General features: G+C 51.2%; 1 protein-coding gene across 1 annotated transcript in view; it reads left to right on the forward strand.

Moving 5' to 3' along the window:
* The window catches only part of ERC1 (ELKS/RAB6-interacting/CAST family member 1), a 79,495-nt gene that overhangs the window by 48,012 nt on the left and 14,732 nt on the right, over window positions 1-16,751 (forward strand). Inside the window, exons 3-4 of the mRNA XM_063930080.1 lie at window positions 7,155-7,256; window positions 16,335-16,523. Coding sequence (XP_063786150.1) covers window positions 7,155-7,256; window positions 16,335-16,523 — 291 coding nt within the window. The remainder of the gene's footprint in view (window positions 1-7,154; window positions 7,257-16,334; window positions 16,524-16,751) is intronic.

Raw genomic sequence — 16,751 nt, forward strand, 5'->3', positions numbered from 1 at the left:
TATACTCAGCACTGAGCACACTGTCAGTCCCCATAGTGCAGTCTGTGATATACTCAGCACTGAGCACACTGACAGTCCCCATAGTGCAGTCTGTGATATACTCAGCACTGAGCACACTGACAGTCCACATAGTGCAGTCTGTGATATACTCGGCACTGAGCACACTGACAGTCCCCATAGTGCAGTCTGTGATATACTCAGCACTGAGCACACTGTCAGTCCCCATAGTGCAGTCTGTGATATACCCAGCGCTGAGCACACTGTCAGTCCCCATAGTGCAGTCTGTGATATACTCAGCACTGAGCACACTGTCAGTCCCCATAGTGCAGTCTGTGATATACTCAGCGCTGAGCACACTGACAGTCCCCATAGTGCAGTCTGTGATATACTGAGTACACTGTCAGTCCCCATAGTGCAGTCTGTGATATCCTCAGCACTGAGCACACTGTCAGTCCCCATAGTGCAGTCTGTGATATACTCAGCGCTGAGCACACTGTCAGTCCCCATAGTGCAGTCTGTGATATACTCAGCACTGAGCACACTGACAGTCCCCATAGTGCAGTCTGTGATATACTCAGCACTGAGCACACTGTCAGTCCCCATAGTGCAGTCTGTGATATCCTCAGCACTGAGCACACTGTCAGTCCCCATAGTGCAGTCTGTGATATACTCAGCGCTGAGCACACTGTCAGTCCCCATAGTGCAGTCTGTGATATACTCAGCGCTGAGCACACTGTCAGTCCCCATAGTGCAGTCTGTGATATACTCAGCGCTGAGCACACTGACAGTCCCCATAGTGCAGTCTGTGATATACTCGGCACTGAGCACACGGACAGTCCCCATAGTGCAGTCTGTGATATTCTCAGCACTGAGCACACCGACAGTCCCCATAGTGCAGTCTGTGATATACTCAGCACTGAGCACACTGTCAGTCCCCATAGTGCAGTCTGTGATATACTCAGTGCTGAGCACACTGTCAGTCCCCATAGTGCAGTCTGTGATATACTCAGCACTGAGCACACTGACAGTCCCCATAGTGCAGTCTGTGATATACTGAGTACACTGTCAGTCCCCATAGTGCAGTCTGTGATATCCTCAGCACTGAGCACACTGTCAGTCCCCATAGTGCAGTCTGTGATATACTGATCACACTTACAGTCCCCATAGTGCAGTCTTTGATATACTCAGCGCTGAGCACACTGTCAGTCCCCATAGTGCAGTCTGTGATATACTCAGCACTGAGCACACCGACAGTCCCCATAGTGCAGTCTGTGATATACTCAGCACTGAGCACACCGACAGTCCCCATAGTGCAGTCTGTGATATACTCAGTGCTGAGCACACTGTCAGTCCCCATAGTGCAGTCTGTGATATACTCAGCACTGAGCACACTGACAGTCCCCATAGTGCAGTCTGTGATATACTCAGCACTGAGCACACCGACAGTCCCCATAGTGCAGTCTGTGATATACTGAGTACACTGTCAGTCCCCATAGTGCAGTCTGTGATATACTGATCACACTGTCAGTCCCCATAGTGCAGTCTGTGATATACTCAGCACTGAGCACACTGACAGTCCTCATAGTGCAGTCTGTGATATACTCAGCACTGAGCACACTGACAGTCCCCATAGTGCAGTCTGTGATATACTCAGCACTGAGCACACTGTCAGTCCCCATAGTGCAGTCTATGATATACTCAGCACTGAGCACACTGACAGTCCCCATAGTGCAGTCTGTGATATACTCAGCACTGAGCACACTGACAGTCCCCATAGTGCAGTCTGTGATATACTCAGCACTGAGCACACGGACAGTCCCCATAGTGCAATCTGTGATATATTGAGCACACTGTCAGTCCCCATAGTGCAGTCTGTGATATACCCAGCGCTGAGCACACTGTCAGTCCCTATAGTGCAGTCTGTGATATACCCAGCGCTGAGCACACTGACAGTCCCCATAGTGCAATCTGTGATATATTGAGCACACTGTCAGTCCCTATAGTGCAGTCTGTGATATACCCAGCGCTGAGCACACTGACAGTCCCCATAGTGCAATCTGTGATATATTGAGCACACTGTCAGTCCCTATAGTGCAGTCTGTGATATACTCAGCACTGAGCACACTGACAGTCCCCATAGTGCAGTATGTGATTATACTCAGCACTGAGCACACTGACAATTCCCATAGTGCAGTCTGTGATATACTAAGCACACTGTCAGTCCCCATAGTGCAGTCTGTGATATAATGAGCACACTGACAGACCCCATAGTGCACTCTGTGATATACCCAGCGCTGAGCACACTGTCAGTCCCCATAGTGCAGTCTGTGATATACCCAGCGCTGAGCACACTGTCAGTCCCTATAGTGCAGTTTGTGATATACTGTGCAGTCTGTGATATACTCAGCACTGAGCACACTGTCAGTCCCCATAGTGCAGTCTGTGATATACTGAGTACACTGTCAGTCCCCATAGTGCAGTCTGTGATATACTCAGCACTGAGCACACTGTCAGTCCCCATAGTGCAGTCTGTGATATACTCAGCGCTGAGCACACTGTCAGTCCCCATAGTGCAGTCTATGATATACTCAGCACTGAGCACACTGACAGTCCCCATAGTGCAGTCTGTGATATACTCAGCACTGAGCACACTGACAGTCCCCATAGTGCAGTCTGTGATATACTCAGCGCTGAGCACACTGTCAGTCCCCATAGTGCAGTCTGTGATATACCCAGCGCTGAGCACACTGTCAGTCCCCATAGTGCAGTCTGTGATATACTGAGCACACTGACAGTCCCCATAGTGCAGTCTGTGATATACTCTGCACTGAGCACACTGACAGTCCCCATAGTGCAGTCTGTGATATACGGAGTACACTGACAGTCCCCATAGTGCAGTCTGTGATATACTCAGCACTGAGCACACTGTCAGTCCCCATAGTGCAGTCTGTGATATACTCAGCGCTGAGCACACTGTCAGTCCCCATAGTGCAGTCTGTGATATCCTCAGCACGGAGCACACTGACAGTCCCCATAGTGCAGTCTGTGATATACTCAGCACTGAGCACACTGACAGTCCCCATATTGCAGTCTGTGATATACTCAGCACTGAGCACACCGACAGTCCCCATAGTGCAGTCTGTGATATACTCAGTGCTGAGCACACTGTCAGTCCCCATAGTGCAGTCTGTGATATACTCAGCGCTGAGCACACTGTCAGTCCCCATAGTGCAGTCTGTGATATACTCAGCGCTGAGCACACTGACAGTCCCCATAGTGCAGTCTGTGATATACTGAGTACACTGTCAGTCCCCATAGTGCAGTCTGTGATATCCTCAGCACTGAGCACACTGTCAGTCCCCATAGTGCAGTCTGTGATATACTCAGCGCTGAGCACACTGTCAGTCCCCATAGTGCAGTCTGTGATATACTCAGCACTGAGCACACTGACAGTCCCCATAGTGCAGTCTGTGATATACTCAGCACTGAGCACACTGTCAGTCCCCATAGTGCAGTCTGTGATATACTCAGCACTGAGCACACTGACAGTCCCCATAGTGCAGTATGTGATATACTCAGCACTGAGCACACTGTCAGTCCCCATAGTGCAGTCTGTGATATACTCAGCACTGAGCACACTGACAGTCCCCATAGTGCAGTCTGTGATATACTCAGCACTGAGCACACTGACAGTCCACATAGTGCAGTCTGTGATATACTCGGCACTGAGCACACTGACAGTCCCCATAGTGCAGTCTGTGATATACTCAGCACTGAGCACACTGTCAGTCCCCATAGTGCAGTCTGTGATATACCCAGCGCTGAGCACACTGTCAGTCCCCATAGTGCAGTCTGTGATATACTCAGCACTGAGCACACTGTCAGTCCCCATAGTGCAGTCTGTGATATACTCAGCGCTGAGCACACTGACAGTCCCCATAGTGCAGTCTGTGATATACTGAGTACACTGTCAGTCCCCATAGTGCAGTCTGTGATATCCTCAGCACTGAGCACACTGTCAGTCCCCATAGTGCAGTCTGTGATATACTCAGCGCTGAGCACACTGTCAGTCCCCATAGTGCAGTCTGTGATATACTCAGCACTGAGCACACTGACAGTCCCCATAGTGCAGTCTGTGATATACTCAGCACTGAGCACACTGTCAGTCCCCATAGTGCAGTCTGTGATATCCTCAGCACTGAGCACACTGTCAGTCCCCATAGTGCAGTCTGTGATATACTCAGCGCTGAGCACACTGTCAGTCCCCATAGTGCAGTCTGTGATATACTCAGCGCTGAGCACACTGTCAGTCCCCATAGTGCAGTCTGTGATATACTCAGCGCTGAGCACACTGACAGTCCCCATAGTGCAGTCTGTGATATACTCGGCACTGAGCACACGGACAGTCCCCATAGTGCAGTCTGTGATATTCTCAGCACTGAGCACACCGACAGTCCCCATAGTGCAGTCTGTGATATACTCAGCACTGAGCACACTGTCAGTCCCCATAGTGCAGTCTGTGATATACTCAGTGCTGAGCACACTGTCAGTCCCCATAGTGCAGTCTGTGATATACTCAGCACTGAGCACACTGACAGTCCCCATAGTGCAGTCTGTGATATACTGAGTACACTGTCAGTCCCCATAGTGCAGTCTGTGATATCCTCAGCACTGAGCACACTGTCAGTCCCCATAGTGCAGTCTGTGATATACTGATCACACTTACAGTCCCCATAGTGCAGTCTTTGATATACTCAGCGCTGAGCACACTGTCAGTCCCCATAGTGCAGTCTGTGATATACTCAGCACTGAGCACACCGACAGTCCCCATAGTGCAGTCTGTGATATACTCAGCACTGAGCACACCGACAGTCCCCATAGTGCAGTCTGTGATATACTCAGTGCTGAGCACACTGTCAGTCCCCATAGTGCAGTCTGTGATATACTCAGCACTGAGCACACTGACAGTCCCCATAGTGCAGTCTGTGATATACTCAGCACTGAGCACACCGACAGTCCCCATAGTGCAGTCTGTGATATACTGAGTACACTGTCAGTCCCCATAGTGCAGTCTGTGATATACTGATCACACTGTCAGTCCCCATAGTGCAGTCTGTGATATACTCAGCACTGAGCACACTGACAGTCCTCATAGTGCAGTCTGTGATATACTCAGCACTGAGCACACTGACAGTCCCCATAGTGCAGTCTGTGATATACTCAGCACTGAGCACACTGTCAGTCCCCATAGTGCAGTCTATGATATACTCAGCACTGAGCACACTGACAGTCCCCATAGTGCAGTCTGTGATATACTCAGCACTGAGCACACTGACAGTCCCCATAGTGCAGTCTGTGATATACTCAGCACTGAGCACACTGACAGTCCCCATAGTGCAGTCTGTGATATACTCAGCACTGAGCACACTGACAGTCCCCATAGTGCAGTCTGTGATATACTCAGCACTGAGCACACTGACAGTCCCCATAGTGCAGTCTGTGATATACTTAGCATGTCCGCTCGGGGAGAGCGCCTTTCCTGCGCACGCTGTGATTGGGTCACCGAGAGACAGGCTCATACAGGCAAACAACAGCAGTCACAGTTCCTGTCCTGCAGCGTCGCCGTGTCTGTTCCGCTGAGCGTTGTGCAGCAATGTGTGATCTGCAATGAGGGATGCAGGAAAACCATGGCTGGTGGACGGGCACTGCAGCCGCCCAGCTACGGGCTTCCGCGTCCCACTCCCTCCTGTACATATATAAGATTTCTGCTGCTCTGATTCTCCCGGGTCTCCTCCTTACATTATGATACAATGCAGTATATCACAGATTCCCAGTCACCAAGTCGGGGGTGAATAATCAGAAATTATAATTCAATTAAAAATGTTTATTATAATGAGTAGAAGATACAGAATTGGGAACCCCTGTGATGTGCATCGTGTGTGTGAATGAAACGCGTAACCTGTATTGCACTTAGATTTTCCAGGTCAGCCCCAATTAATTGATATTCTGGTTTTGCACCAATACAATATTTTAGCACAAGAACCAATGCGACAAAAGCAGAACTTCTGCTCCCTGACCCAGCAGCTGTAACGGGCACCATACCGTCCTTCACACCAGATGCAGGCAACCTGCGGCACTACAAGTTCCAGCATGCCTAGCCTAGCTACCATGAATATCAGTATTATTATCCTGTAAGGGGAGAGGCTGCACTGTGTAACTGCCTGCACCACCACCATTGTCACCGCTCCACCACCCAGACGCACAAGCGTATTTTGCTGTGTTTATCTGATGCATTTCATAAGTGAGGCCCGGTGGAGGCAGCCATGACACTAGTGACATCACTGAGCACAATATGGCCGCCGCCTTGCTGCTGACAGAGCCTCCTCTTTATGTACTGTCTGTGGCTCCTCAGCCCCCGCTGTCCCCGGTGTGTGATCCCCCAGGAGTGGCTCGTCCCTCTGTGGGAACGGGTTTCCTGTTTGCAGAGGTTAGCCCAGCAAATAAAAACCAGTGACCCTGAATTAGTGAAGAAAGCTCAAGTTGAAATAGTTGGGACATTAAGTAATATTTACTCTTACCCCCGGAGGGGGGCAGATCGCTGTGTCAGCGGCCCCCGGCCTCAGCTGGGGGCCAGTGTCCGGCACATCTGTGCACACTTTCCCTCTGATGTCCTACATGTGTACGCAGCTGTCCCCCCTGTACTTGTTGTGGCTGGGTGACCCCTCACACGGATGGAGGGGGAGTTGGCTGTACAGTCGGGTATGTTACTGGTGGCCGGTGCGTTAACCCCTTATTGTCCGCTGTGCGCTGCTGAATGAGATCCTCTTTATCTGGTTCCTCTTTTCAGCGATGTAACTACTTTATGTGGTGGTTACCACGAGGACGGTGTTACGTGTCGCACCACTACGTGGGGTTAACGGGCTTTATTTTCTCCTGTCTGCTGCTTTGATGCAACTGTACTGATTGCTACTATTATTGATATTATTTATTGATCATATCCACATGTGGCGTCTGTCATCCCCGTTCTTCCCTTTCCGTGGTCCTGCGTCCTGGTGCTGTGACTTCAGTGTACTGCGCCGGACGGAGACCCTGTTATTTCTCTGTGTCACACAATGCGATTATCATGTGTAATGTCTCAACCATTCCCTCCGCAGACGCAGAACCGGATGAAACTGATGGCGGACAACTACGAAGTGGACCACCTGAAGTCTTCTGCCCAGTCCAACCAAACCAACCACAAGCCCTCCCCAGATCAGGTAAGTGGTTTCCGCTGCACCTGCGTGGTGGGGTCTGCTGCACCTGCGTGGTGGGGTCTGCTGCACCTGCGTGGTGGGGTCTGCTGCACCTGCGTGGTGGGGTCCGCTGCACTGGTAAAAATCAGAACAATCCATTAACAGGACACAGTTGAATATTAAGTTTTTGAAAGATTTTTGGGCATCCACAAATAGACATGTATGTCTTGCTGTAGATACTCTGCAGTGCTCTATAAAACGAGTGGTCTTCAGTATGCCGGCTGTCGGGATCCCGGCGCACAGTATACCGGCGCCGGAATCCCGACAGCCGGCATACCGACACTTATTCTCCCTCGTGGGGGTCCACGACCCCCCCGGAGGGAGAATAAAATAGTGTAGCGCGCCACCGTGCCCGCAGCGTGGTGAGCGCAGCGAGCCCGCAAGGGGCTCATTTGCGCTCGCCACACTGTCGGTAAGCTGGCGGTCGGGCTCCCGGCGCCGGTGTGCTGGTCGCCGGGAGCCCGACCGCCGGCATACCATACTGCACCCCTATAAAACTACTAACTCCTTCCTGCCTATAGCTCACCTTGTCTAACGCAAGCCACATATAAAGATTTTGTCTGGCCCTCAAGCGATCCTCTTAATCTATGGAAATGGGATTTTATTTGATTGGACAGGATCTGCTCTGGGATCTCGGTCACGTGGCCTGCCCTGGACGGGATCTGTTCTGGGCTCTCGGTCACGTGGCCCTGCCCTGGACATGATCTGTTCTGGGCTCTCGGTCACATGGCCCTGCCCTGGACATGATCTGTTCTGGGCTCTCGGTCACGTGGCCCTGCCCTGGACATGATCTGTTCTGGGCTCTCGGTCACGTGGCCCTGCCCTGGACAGGATCTGCTCTGGGATCTCGGTCACGTGGCCCTACCCAGGACAGGATCTGCTCTGGGATCTCGGTCACGTGGCCCTGCTCTGGACAGGATCTGCTCTGGGATCTCGGTCACGTGGCCCTGCCCTGGACAGGATCTGCTCTGGGATCTCGGTCACGTGGCCCTGCCCTGGACATGATCTGTTCTAGGCTCTCGGTCACGTGGCCCTGCCCTGGACATGATTTGTTCTGGGCTCTCGGTCACGTGGCCCTGCCCTGGACAGGATCTGCTCTGGGATCTCGGTCACGTGGCCCTACCCAGGACAGGATCTTCTCTGGGATCTCGGTCACGTGGCCCTGCTCTGGACAGTATCTGCTCTGGGATATTGGTCACGTGGCCCTGCCCTGGACAGGATCTGCTCTGGGATCTCGGTCACGTGGCCCTGCCCTGGACATGATCTGTTCTGGGCTCTCGGTCACGTGGCCCTGCCCTGGACATGATCTGTTCTGGGCTCTCGGTCACGTGGCCCTGCCCTGGACATGATCTGTTCTGGGCTCTCGGTCACGTGGCCCTGCCCTGGACAGGATCTGCTCTGGGATCTCGGTCACGTGGCCCTACCCAGGACAGGATCTGCTCTGGGATCTCGGTCACGTGGCCCTGCTCTGGACAGGATCTGCTCTGGGATCTCGGTCACGTGGCCCTGCCCTGGACAGGATCTGCTCTGGGATCTCGGTCACGTGGCCCTGCCCTGGACATGATCTGTTCTGGGCTCTCGGTCACGTGGCCCTGCCCTGGACATGATTTGTTCTGGGCTCTCGGTCACGTGGCCCTGCCCTGGACAGGATCTGCTCTGGGATCTCGGTCACGTGGCCCTACCCAGGACAGGATCTTCTCTGGGATCTCGGTCACGTGGCCCTGCCCTGGACATGATTTGTTCTGGGCTCTCGGTCACGTGGCCCTGCCCTGGACAGGATCTGCTCTGGGATCTCGGTCACGTGGCCCTGCCCTGGACATGATTTGTTCTGGGCTCTCGGTCACGTGGCCCTGCCCTGGACAGGATCTGCTCTGGGATCTCGGTCACGTGGCCCTGCCCTGGACATGATCTGTTCTGGGCTCTCGGTCACGTGGCCCTGCCCTGGACATGATTTGTTCTGGGCTCTCGGTCACGTGGCCCTGCCCTGGACAGGATCTGCTCTGGGATCTCGGTCACGTGGCCCTACCCAGGACAGGATCTTCTCTGGGATCTCGGTCACGTGGCCCTGCTCTGGACAGGATCTGCTCTGGGATATTGGTCACGTGGCCCTACCCAGGACAGGATCTGCTCTGGGATCTCGGTCACGTGGCCCTACCCAGGACAGGATCTGCTCTGGGATCTCGGTCACGTGGCCCTGCCCTGGACAGGATCTGCTCTGTGATCTCGGTCACGTGGCCCTGCTCTGGACAGGATCTGCTCTGGGATCTTGGTCACGTGGCCCTGCTCTGGACAGGATCTGCTCTGGGATCTTGGTCACGTGGCCCTGCCCTGGACAGGATCTGCTCTGGGATCTTGGTCACGTGGCCCTGCCCTGGACAGGATCTGCTCTAGGATCTCGGTCACGTGGTGGCCCTGCAGACATCCAGTGGATCCTCTCATTTGTGCTGCTCACCAAGCAATCGGTTATGTACATTGTGGCTTTCCGCTAATTGACATAAGACCCAGTTGTTGGACAGTCGGGTCAGGAATCGCTGCGTCTGTGACTAACCTGCCGGCTAGAAGTGTATATAATATTCTCTGTCGTTTTTCTGCTGCAATTACTAACCAGGTGTTTATCTCTATCCTCATGCTGCCCTTTGGTGATCCTTCCGTCCTCATCATCTCTCGTCCAATAGGATGATGAGGAGGGTATTTGGGCATAGCCCTGAGATGATTAGGTCAGCCATTTTGTTCAGAACGGTGAGAACCAACTGTGACCCCCAAGAGGGCTCTCTCCTCCGTGTGTCCTGCATGTTGTGCCCTGTCTGCATGGCGCCAGTCTCATTAACCCCTTCACACCCTGGCATGTACCTTCTGTTCTGTGTCCCCCCCCCCCCCCCCCGCCTCATCTGTGATACCTCATCAGGCCGCAGCGGTTCAGTGTTCACCCTCACACAATGTTTTACTGATTACACAGGGAGCAGGTGCATTTGTCACCTGCACGCAGAAACTGCATTGAGGTAGGAGGTATGCTGTGGGTGCCTCCACTGTGTGGGTGGCAGGTACACTGTAAGAGAGCCATTGTAACTATCTGATTGTATTGCCTATGTATTATGTGTGTGTGTATATATATATATATATGTGTATGTGTATATATATATATATATATATATATATATATATAAAATATGGGTGTATGTATATATAGTTTTATTTTTATTTTGCACACGTGTTGGTTTCTTGCATCCTGTATGTGACGTGATCCCAGCATCATGTGGTGGCGCATTTGTCTCTAGTCGCGTTCTTTGATGAGGTCCGATGTTCAAGTGATTTTCCGACATTGCGAATCAATTTCCGCCCCGCCTCCCCGAGCAATTACATCATGAAAGTAACGCTTTGTCCCGATAACCCATCTCCTGCAGGGCTGTGAGAGTTGAAAACGAGATGTGAAGGGGTTAATCAGGATTTAATCTTGCTTTTCTGGGTGGGTATATTCCCCCCCCCCCTTTTTTTTGTTGATGTTGGAAGAATTCACAGAGCATGTAATTAGAGGAATGCAGAGGACTCGGCACCTGTGAGCAGCAGCGAGGGTCTCTGGGAACCGGCCCCCAGCCCTCTCTCCGCGGCATAGCTTCAGTGTATTCAGGCATTGTCATTGGATCGCCTGTAAGCAGCGCGCCGAGTAACCCTTTGTCAGCCATTGGGGCCTTTCTCAGTCAGTGGGGCTCTTATACCCACACTCAGTCCCCCAGCCCACGGCAGTCAGTAGCTGGCTTTGAATGTATGGTCCTTTCATTTCCTAAAGCTACACCTGCCTGTAATTAGCTGAATATATTAATTGCCCCTCATTTGCATAGAGAGCCACTGGCATTACAAAGTATTACCTCACAGAGTCGGCCATTTTGTGTTTCAGACCTACACTTAATGCAGCCTCATCTCGCCGGTGGAAGGTAGTGGCACGTCCTTATGAGGTAGAAAGTACGTCTCGGCGAGGGATTGGATTGGCCGCACGTTGATGGATAAGAGTTTGGCCATGATACGGCCAGTATCTATGACCCCGCGCCTGTGAATGAACGTCCTCGTCTGTGTCAGGTCCCCTCTCTTATCTGAGCTACAAGAGTCCCCAGCGGGTGTGATGTTAAGTGTCGGCCATTGTGCTTATCATCTAATTAAGGGCCCTGTTCATTCAGCCTGTCATGCCCACCCCCCCGGCACATTCCACTCAGGCAGCAAAATATTTTGTATCCACGCGACGGAGTCGGCTGCAACCCTGAGCGCCAGCCGGTAACTGGCGAGGCGGCAGGAGTAGGCCGGAGAGAGACTATGAGGCCCAGTGACCTCTGTTACTCTCCTGATCCTCCATCGCCGGATGGAAAGTTTAGTCTGTGTAGAGACAGGAACAACAAATAACCCCGGGCTTCTTCCATCGGCGTCAGACAAACGCTGCTAGGCCGCAAGTCGCCGTTCCATTGTGTTATTGGTTTTTGCGATTGCCTTAGTGACCACTTCTGAATTGGGCCCATCATGGGGAAGAGAAAGCAAACAATGGACCTATGTAAACAGTGCTCTCCGCAGCCAGTACCTGTTGTAGAAAAGTATGATCGGAATATTGTTACACTTTCATCCCCTTTAGATTTCCATTAGAAAAGTACAAGCGGCTCTAATGTGGCCTGGGGAGAGTAGGGCATACATGTAGCATGTGATAAATATTGTTTACAGCGGGGCTAACCCGGTCCCCTCCGGAGTCCTCAGATCTCCCCGCACTGTCCTATCTCGCTGTGGGGCTCTGAGCCGGGCTGGCCGGACATCTGAGGATTCTCTCAGAAACACTGTGTCCCTTGGCCGGATCGCAGATCCTTGTAGGAGCATCTCAATTTCGGCTGGTTCTTTCCCTCTGCCCTTCCCAAACTGAACCAACTCCCCCCCCCCCCCCCCCCCTCCCCCCTTTACCGCTGAGAGAATGGAACCTGCCGCCCACTCACGCTGCATTAAACCCTCTCATTGCTTGGAGATTACAATATAATCCTAATGTTAAATCAGACATATATATAGTCTTCATTTCAATGGCAGCTGCTTGTTTTTCCCCAGCTGCCGTGGAACTACAAGTTCCAGCGTGCCCTGGCCTGGTCTTGCAGGCTAGTAGTTACAGTTGCATGCCGCCTTGTCGTCAGCTGCTGTGTTTTGCAGCAGTCTGCGTAATGCAAAGGGGGAGATATATCAAAACTTTGGGCCAACTTCACGACTTTATCTCTCTGGAAGGTTGGATACGTTCCCCGGCTTATACTGTTCCTTTCAGGTTCCTTAGTAGAGTCGGTCGCACAGATGCTTAAACCCATCCGCGGCGGGCGGCGCAGGCGTTCCTAACATGCTTTGCTGCGCTTCATTTCATCCCTTATCTGCGTATTGTCTCCTCAGTCAGCGCTGAATAAGAGGCTTAAGCCGCTGGTGATCTTACACTGAGGCTTTGTACTAGTAAATGGCTAGAGATTGTGTGTGTTGAGTGGGTGGAGGGGGGGGGGGGATCATCCTATACTGATATCACCCCCCAACACTCTCAGGGAATTTCCAGAGCTTTGTATAGGTACAAAAAAAAAGTCACGTTACTTAACCCTTTAAGCTCCATCCCAAATTGTCATTACCCCAGGTCGCGGAATTGCTGGAAACCCCTGGTGCAGTATTTCACTGTTGACTCCTTGTTGAATTCATTTTTCGATAAAGTATAAATCCACCTTTCACACCGTGACTCTGCTCGGGAAGGTTTTATCTCTAGAGAGTGTATCTAACCGGTCGTTAGATAATAGATTGGGATATGCTTCATGTGTGTCAACGGCTGCATGCAGTGAGAACTGTATATAGGGGGTCATTCCGAGTTGATCGCTAGCTGCATTTGTTCGCAGCGCAGCGATCAGGCTAAAAAACGGTAGTTCTGCACATTCGGCGCAATGCGCACGCACAACGTACGGGCACAACGTACGGGCACAATGACCGATGCAGTTTTGCACAGGGTCTAGCAATGCATTTCAGTCGCACTGGTGGCCGCAGAGTGATTGACATGAAGGGGGCGTTTGTGGGTGGCAACTGACCGTTTTCAGGGAGTGTTCGGAAAAACGCAGGCGTGCCAGGGAAAAGGCAGGCGTGGCTGGGCGGGTGTGTGACGTCAAACCCAGAACTGAATAGTCTGAAGTGATCGCAAGCGCTGAGTAGGTTTTGAGCTACTCTGAAACTACACCAAAAATGTTTGCAGGCGCTCTACGATAAAAACGTTTGCACTTCTGCTAAGCTAAAATACACTCCCAGTGGGCGGCGGCATAGCGTTTGCACGGCTGCTAAAAACTGCTAGCGAGCTAACAACTCGGAATGACCCCCATAGTCTTCTAGGCGATCACATATTTATTACTTAAATACAGTGTCTCCCTGCCTTTCCCCTCCACGCTTAGCCGCACACTACGATTGTCCGTAGACCCCAATTAGAATTTGTGGCTTACGTTCCCAGTTTGTGTATTCAAGGTTCGCCGTTTTTGTTCACGGTTCAGGCCTGATTTAGAGGCGTCAGAACTAGCGCCAATTGCCGGAGTCACGGGAGCCATAATATGCAAATGCTGCACCTTCCCCTTGTAACAATTAACAATGAAAAATATATATTTGTATCGATTTGATGGTTTTGGAAACGTTGCGCTGCTGGTTCCAGCATCCGTGATTAGGATCGCAGACTGAACGCTGCTCCTACTGGTCAGATTTGGCAGTGAACAGAGCAGACGCGCTTAATTCATGCATTAAATTGATATCTGCCCATCATTATACTGAAACATTATTATCTATTTAATGCAAGGTGGGGGGAAATCAGGGAGTGGAGGAACGTCCATCGCGTGTAATGTTATTCGATTCCCTATAAGGATAATCCGTTTATGTCCAACGTGTTACATTTTATATCCACATAATCTATATTTTTTGAGGGCTAAAGGTCTTTTCTCTTCTCTCCGGCTGGACACAGAGGGATTTGATAGGCCGATGCAGTTCAGCAATAAACATATTACATAATTATGTCACCCAGGGCTGACGCATGTCAGTAAATCCGGCCCGTTACTGGACTGCCCATTCTGGCCTGAGTGGACGCTTTGCCCTTATTAAAGGGCCGCAGATTATTGCTGGGAACAGCAGCTGCCGGCACAGAGTGACGAATGATGGCGGTGTGAGGCTCCTGTCGATGCCTCAGACATGTACAAACTCCATTTATCACTCCCCTATGTCATGCGTAACGAATCGTGCGCCTTGTAAATCCTCTCCCCAGCTTTGTGGCCCCCGCCGGACAGATGTGACATTTCCTGCTGCTGCCATGTGTCGATTCTGGGGCCATGAGCAGACGGATAACTCGTCCGTGTATGAGAATGAGGCCCATCCGATCGCTGTGGGCGGTGACATCACTCATGGCGCCTCAGCGGTGCTACAGGTTGCTGATGAATTAGTAGATTGCATTCTCCGCCCACAATATGGCTGCCTCCATCACGTGTAGGCCTTAGGTACACTTCAAATTCTATAAAGCTTTCCCTGTGGGTTACATATTAAGGGGTCTATTCAAAGCCTGTTGGATCCTCCCCGACGGAGAGGATCCGACAGTTCAGTATTCAATTTGCGAGCAATTCTGACAGGTTTTTGGCCATTTTTCGATCATGCCGATCCGACTTTTTTTAAAGTCGGATTGATTGTCATCGTCGGAAACGAGCCAAAAAACTGTCGGAATCGCCCGAAAATCCCACAAAACACGTGGATCCGCGGCTAATCCGCCGATCCACGTTTTCCGACAAGTCGAATTTTAAAAAAAGTCGGAAAAAAGGCACTGTAATTGAATAGGTCGAATCCAAATTCGACCTAAATAATTCGGAAAGTGACGTTTTTCCGACAATTTTAAAAATCCGACAGTAATTGAATACACCCGTAAGTGGTTAAAAAAACAAACAAAAAAAACCCTAACACTTAAATACTGAGAGAATGTAGCTGGGTAAATGTATATCTGCCACTTCCGTGAGCTTTGTCCTCTAAAGCATTCCAGTTGTCTACCACAGTGGAGGCCGCCATTTTGTTAGCTCTCTTGACTGGGCCGCCTTCACTGTTTGCAGGTGACGGGTATACATGTAAGGTTCTGAGGGAGGAATATATCGTGCTGATCTCATAGGGAAATGCGGGAATCTTCCGGCCTGTTTGTGTAGTGCTGGGTGGCCGAACGCTCTCCTCAGAGCCTTGGTATTTCTCCTCAAGTGGGATCTGAGTTATCTCCTGTCACAGAGCCCCTTACCCTTCCTCTCCTTTATCTGTTTTCCCAGCCGTTCAGTGCAACCCCAGGGAGAAGCTGGCTTATGTCAGAGCTTTTAATTTCGCCTTATCCAGGCGCTGACAGCCACTCGAGCCCATGTGCACCAGGGGAGGCAGTGATTCCTGTCACCCAGCCAGCCGCTTGCACTCTCGTCTGCAGACGTGACGGAGAGATACTCTATCTCCCGGGCTGCGGCGCTTCACACCTGATACAGCATGTCGCTAGGTTTATTTATCTGCTCCAGCTAATGGCAGGGCGCTGCGTTTATATTTATACCGGTGACACACTGCGTCATCCAGCTACTGGCAATTGATATGAGGCATTGTCGGGAACATCAGTTAGGCATACAGAACCGCTGCGGCGGTGGCTCTTTCAGTGCAATACTTAGGCTGTAGCTACATATTCGTATAGCGGAAAAGTCACCCATCGTCTGCATAACTCGGCGGCGTTTTCAGCTGCATGCTCCGTCTTGTGAGAATACGTTTCAGCAGAATCATTCTTTGTCCGTCACAGATTACAATTCATTTGTTCCTTTTTGTCTTTTTTGTTTTTATTTACCCCTACAACTTTTCCATCACTGCTACTGAGAGAGTGATAAGTGTCCCTCTGCCCCCATTGTCTTGTCTGTGAGTGTTGTAGGTGCTTCTAGTGGGGGGGCTTCCGTGTGCTGTGTCTCCCCGATATTGGTGGTTGGGGATTCTGTCTAGCTGTGCCGAGGCACCGTTTCACCAACCTCTTTCTTCTTTCTCTCTTAGATGATCCCACCCCTCTTAGACCTTAACCAGAATCGCAGCAAACTCAAACTGTACATCGGGCACCTGACTGCTCTGTGCCAGGACAGAGACCCCCAAATCCTCCACGCGCTTCACCCCCCGGACTCCTACTATCTGGACGACAACCGGGCAGTTTGGGAGCAGAAGCTGCAGAAGATGACAGCCGAACAAGTGAGTATCTCGCCTTAATGTCACGCATTTACCCGAGAGGTAATGTCCGTTGCGGTTTCCTTCTGATAGAGTATACCCTGGGTATTTTTATCTCTTCCGACCAGTCTCATCGTGGACGTTGGTTGGCTGTTGTCTGCTTCCGCTGAAACGCCACCGGCAAAGGAAGCCAATGAGACCATCATACCCAATCTCTTATGCCTAATTGGAAAGTATTTAAATGTATTGGGT

Source organism: Pseudophryne corroboree, chromosome 6 (assembly GCF_028390025.1).
Source record: "Pseudophryne corroboree isolate aPseCor3 chromosome 6, aPseCor3.hap2, whole genome shotgun sequence".
Classification (NCBI taxonomy): domain Eukaryota; kingdom Metazoa; phylum Chordata; class Amphibia; order Anura; family Myobatrachidae; genus Pseudophryne; species Pseudophryne corroboree.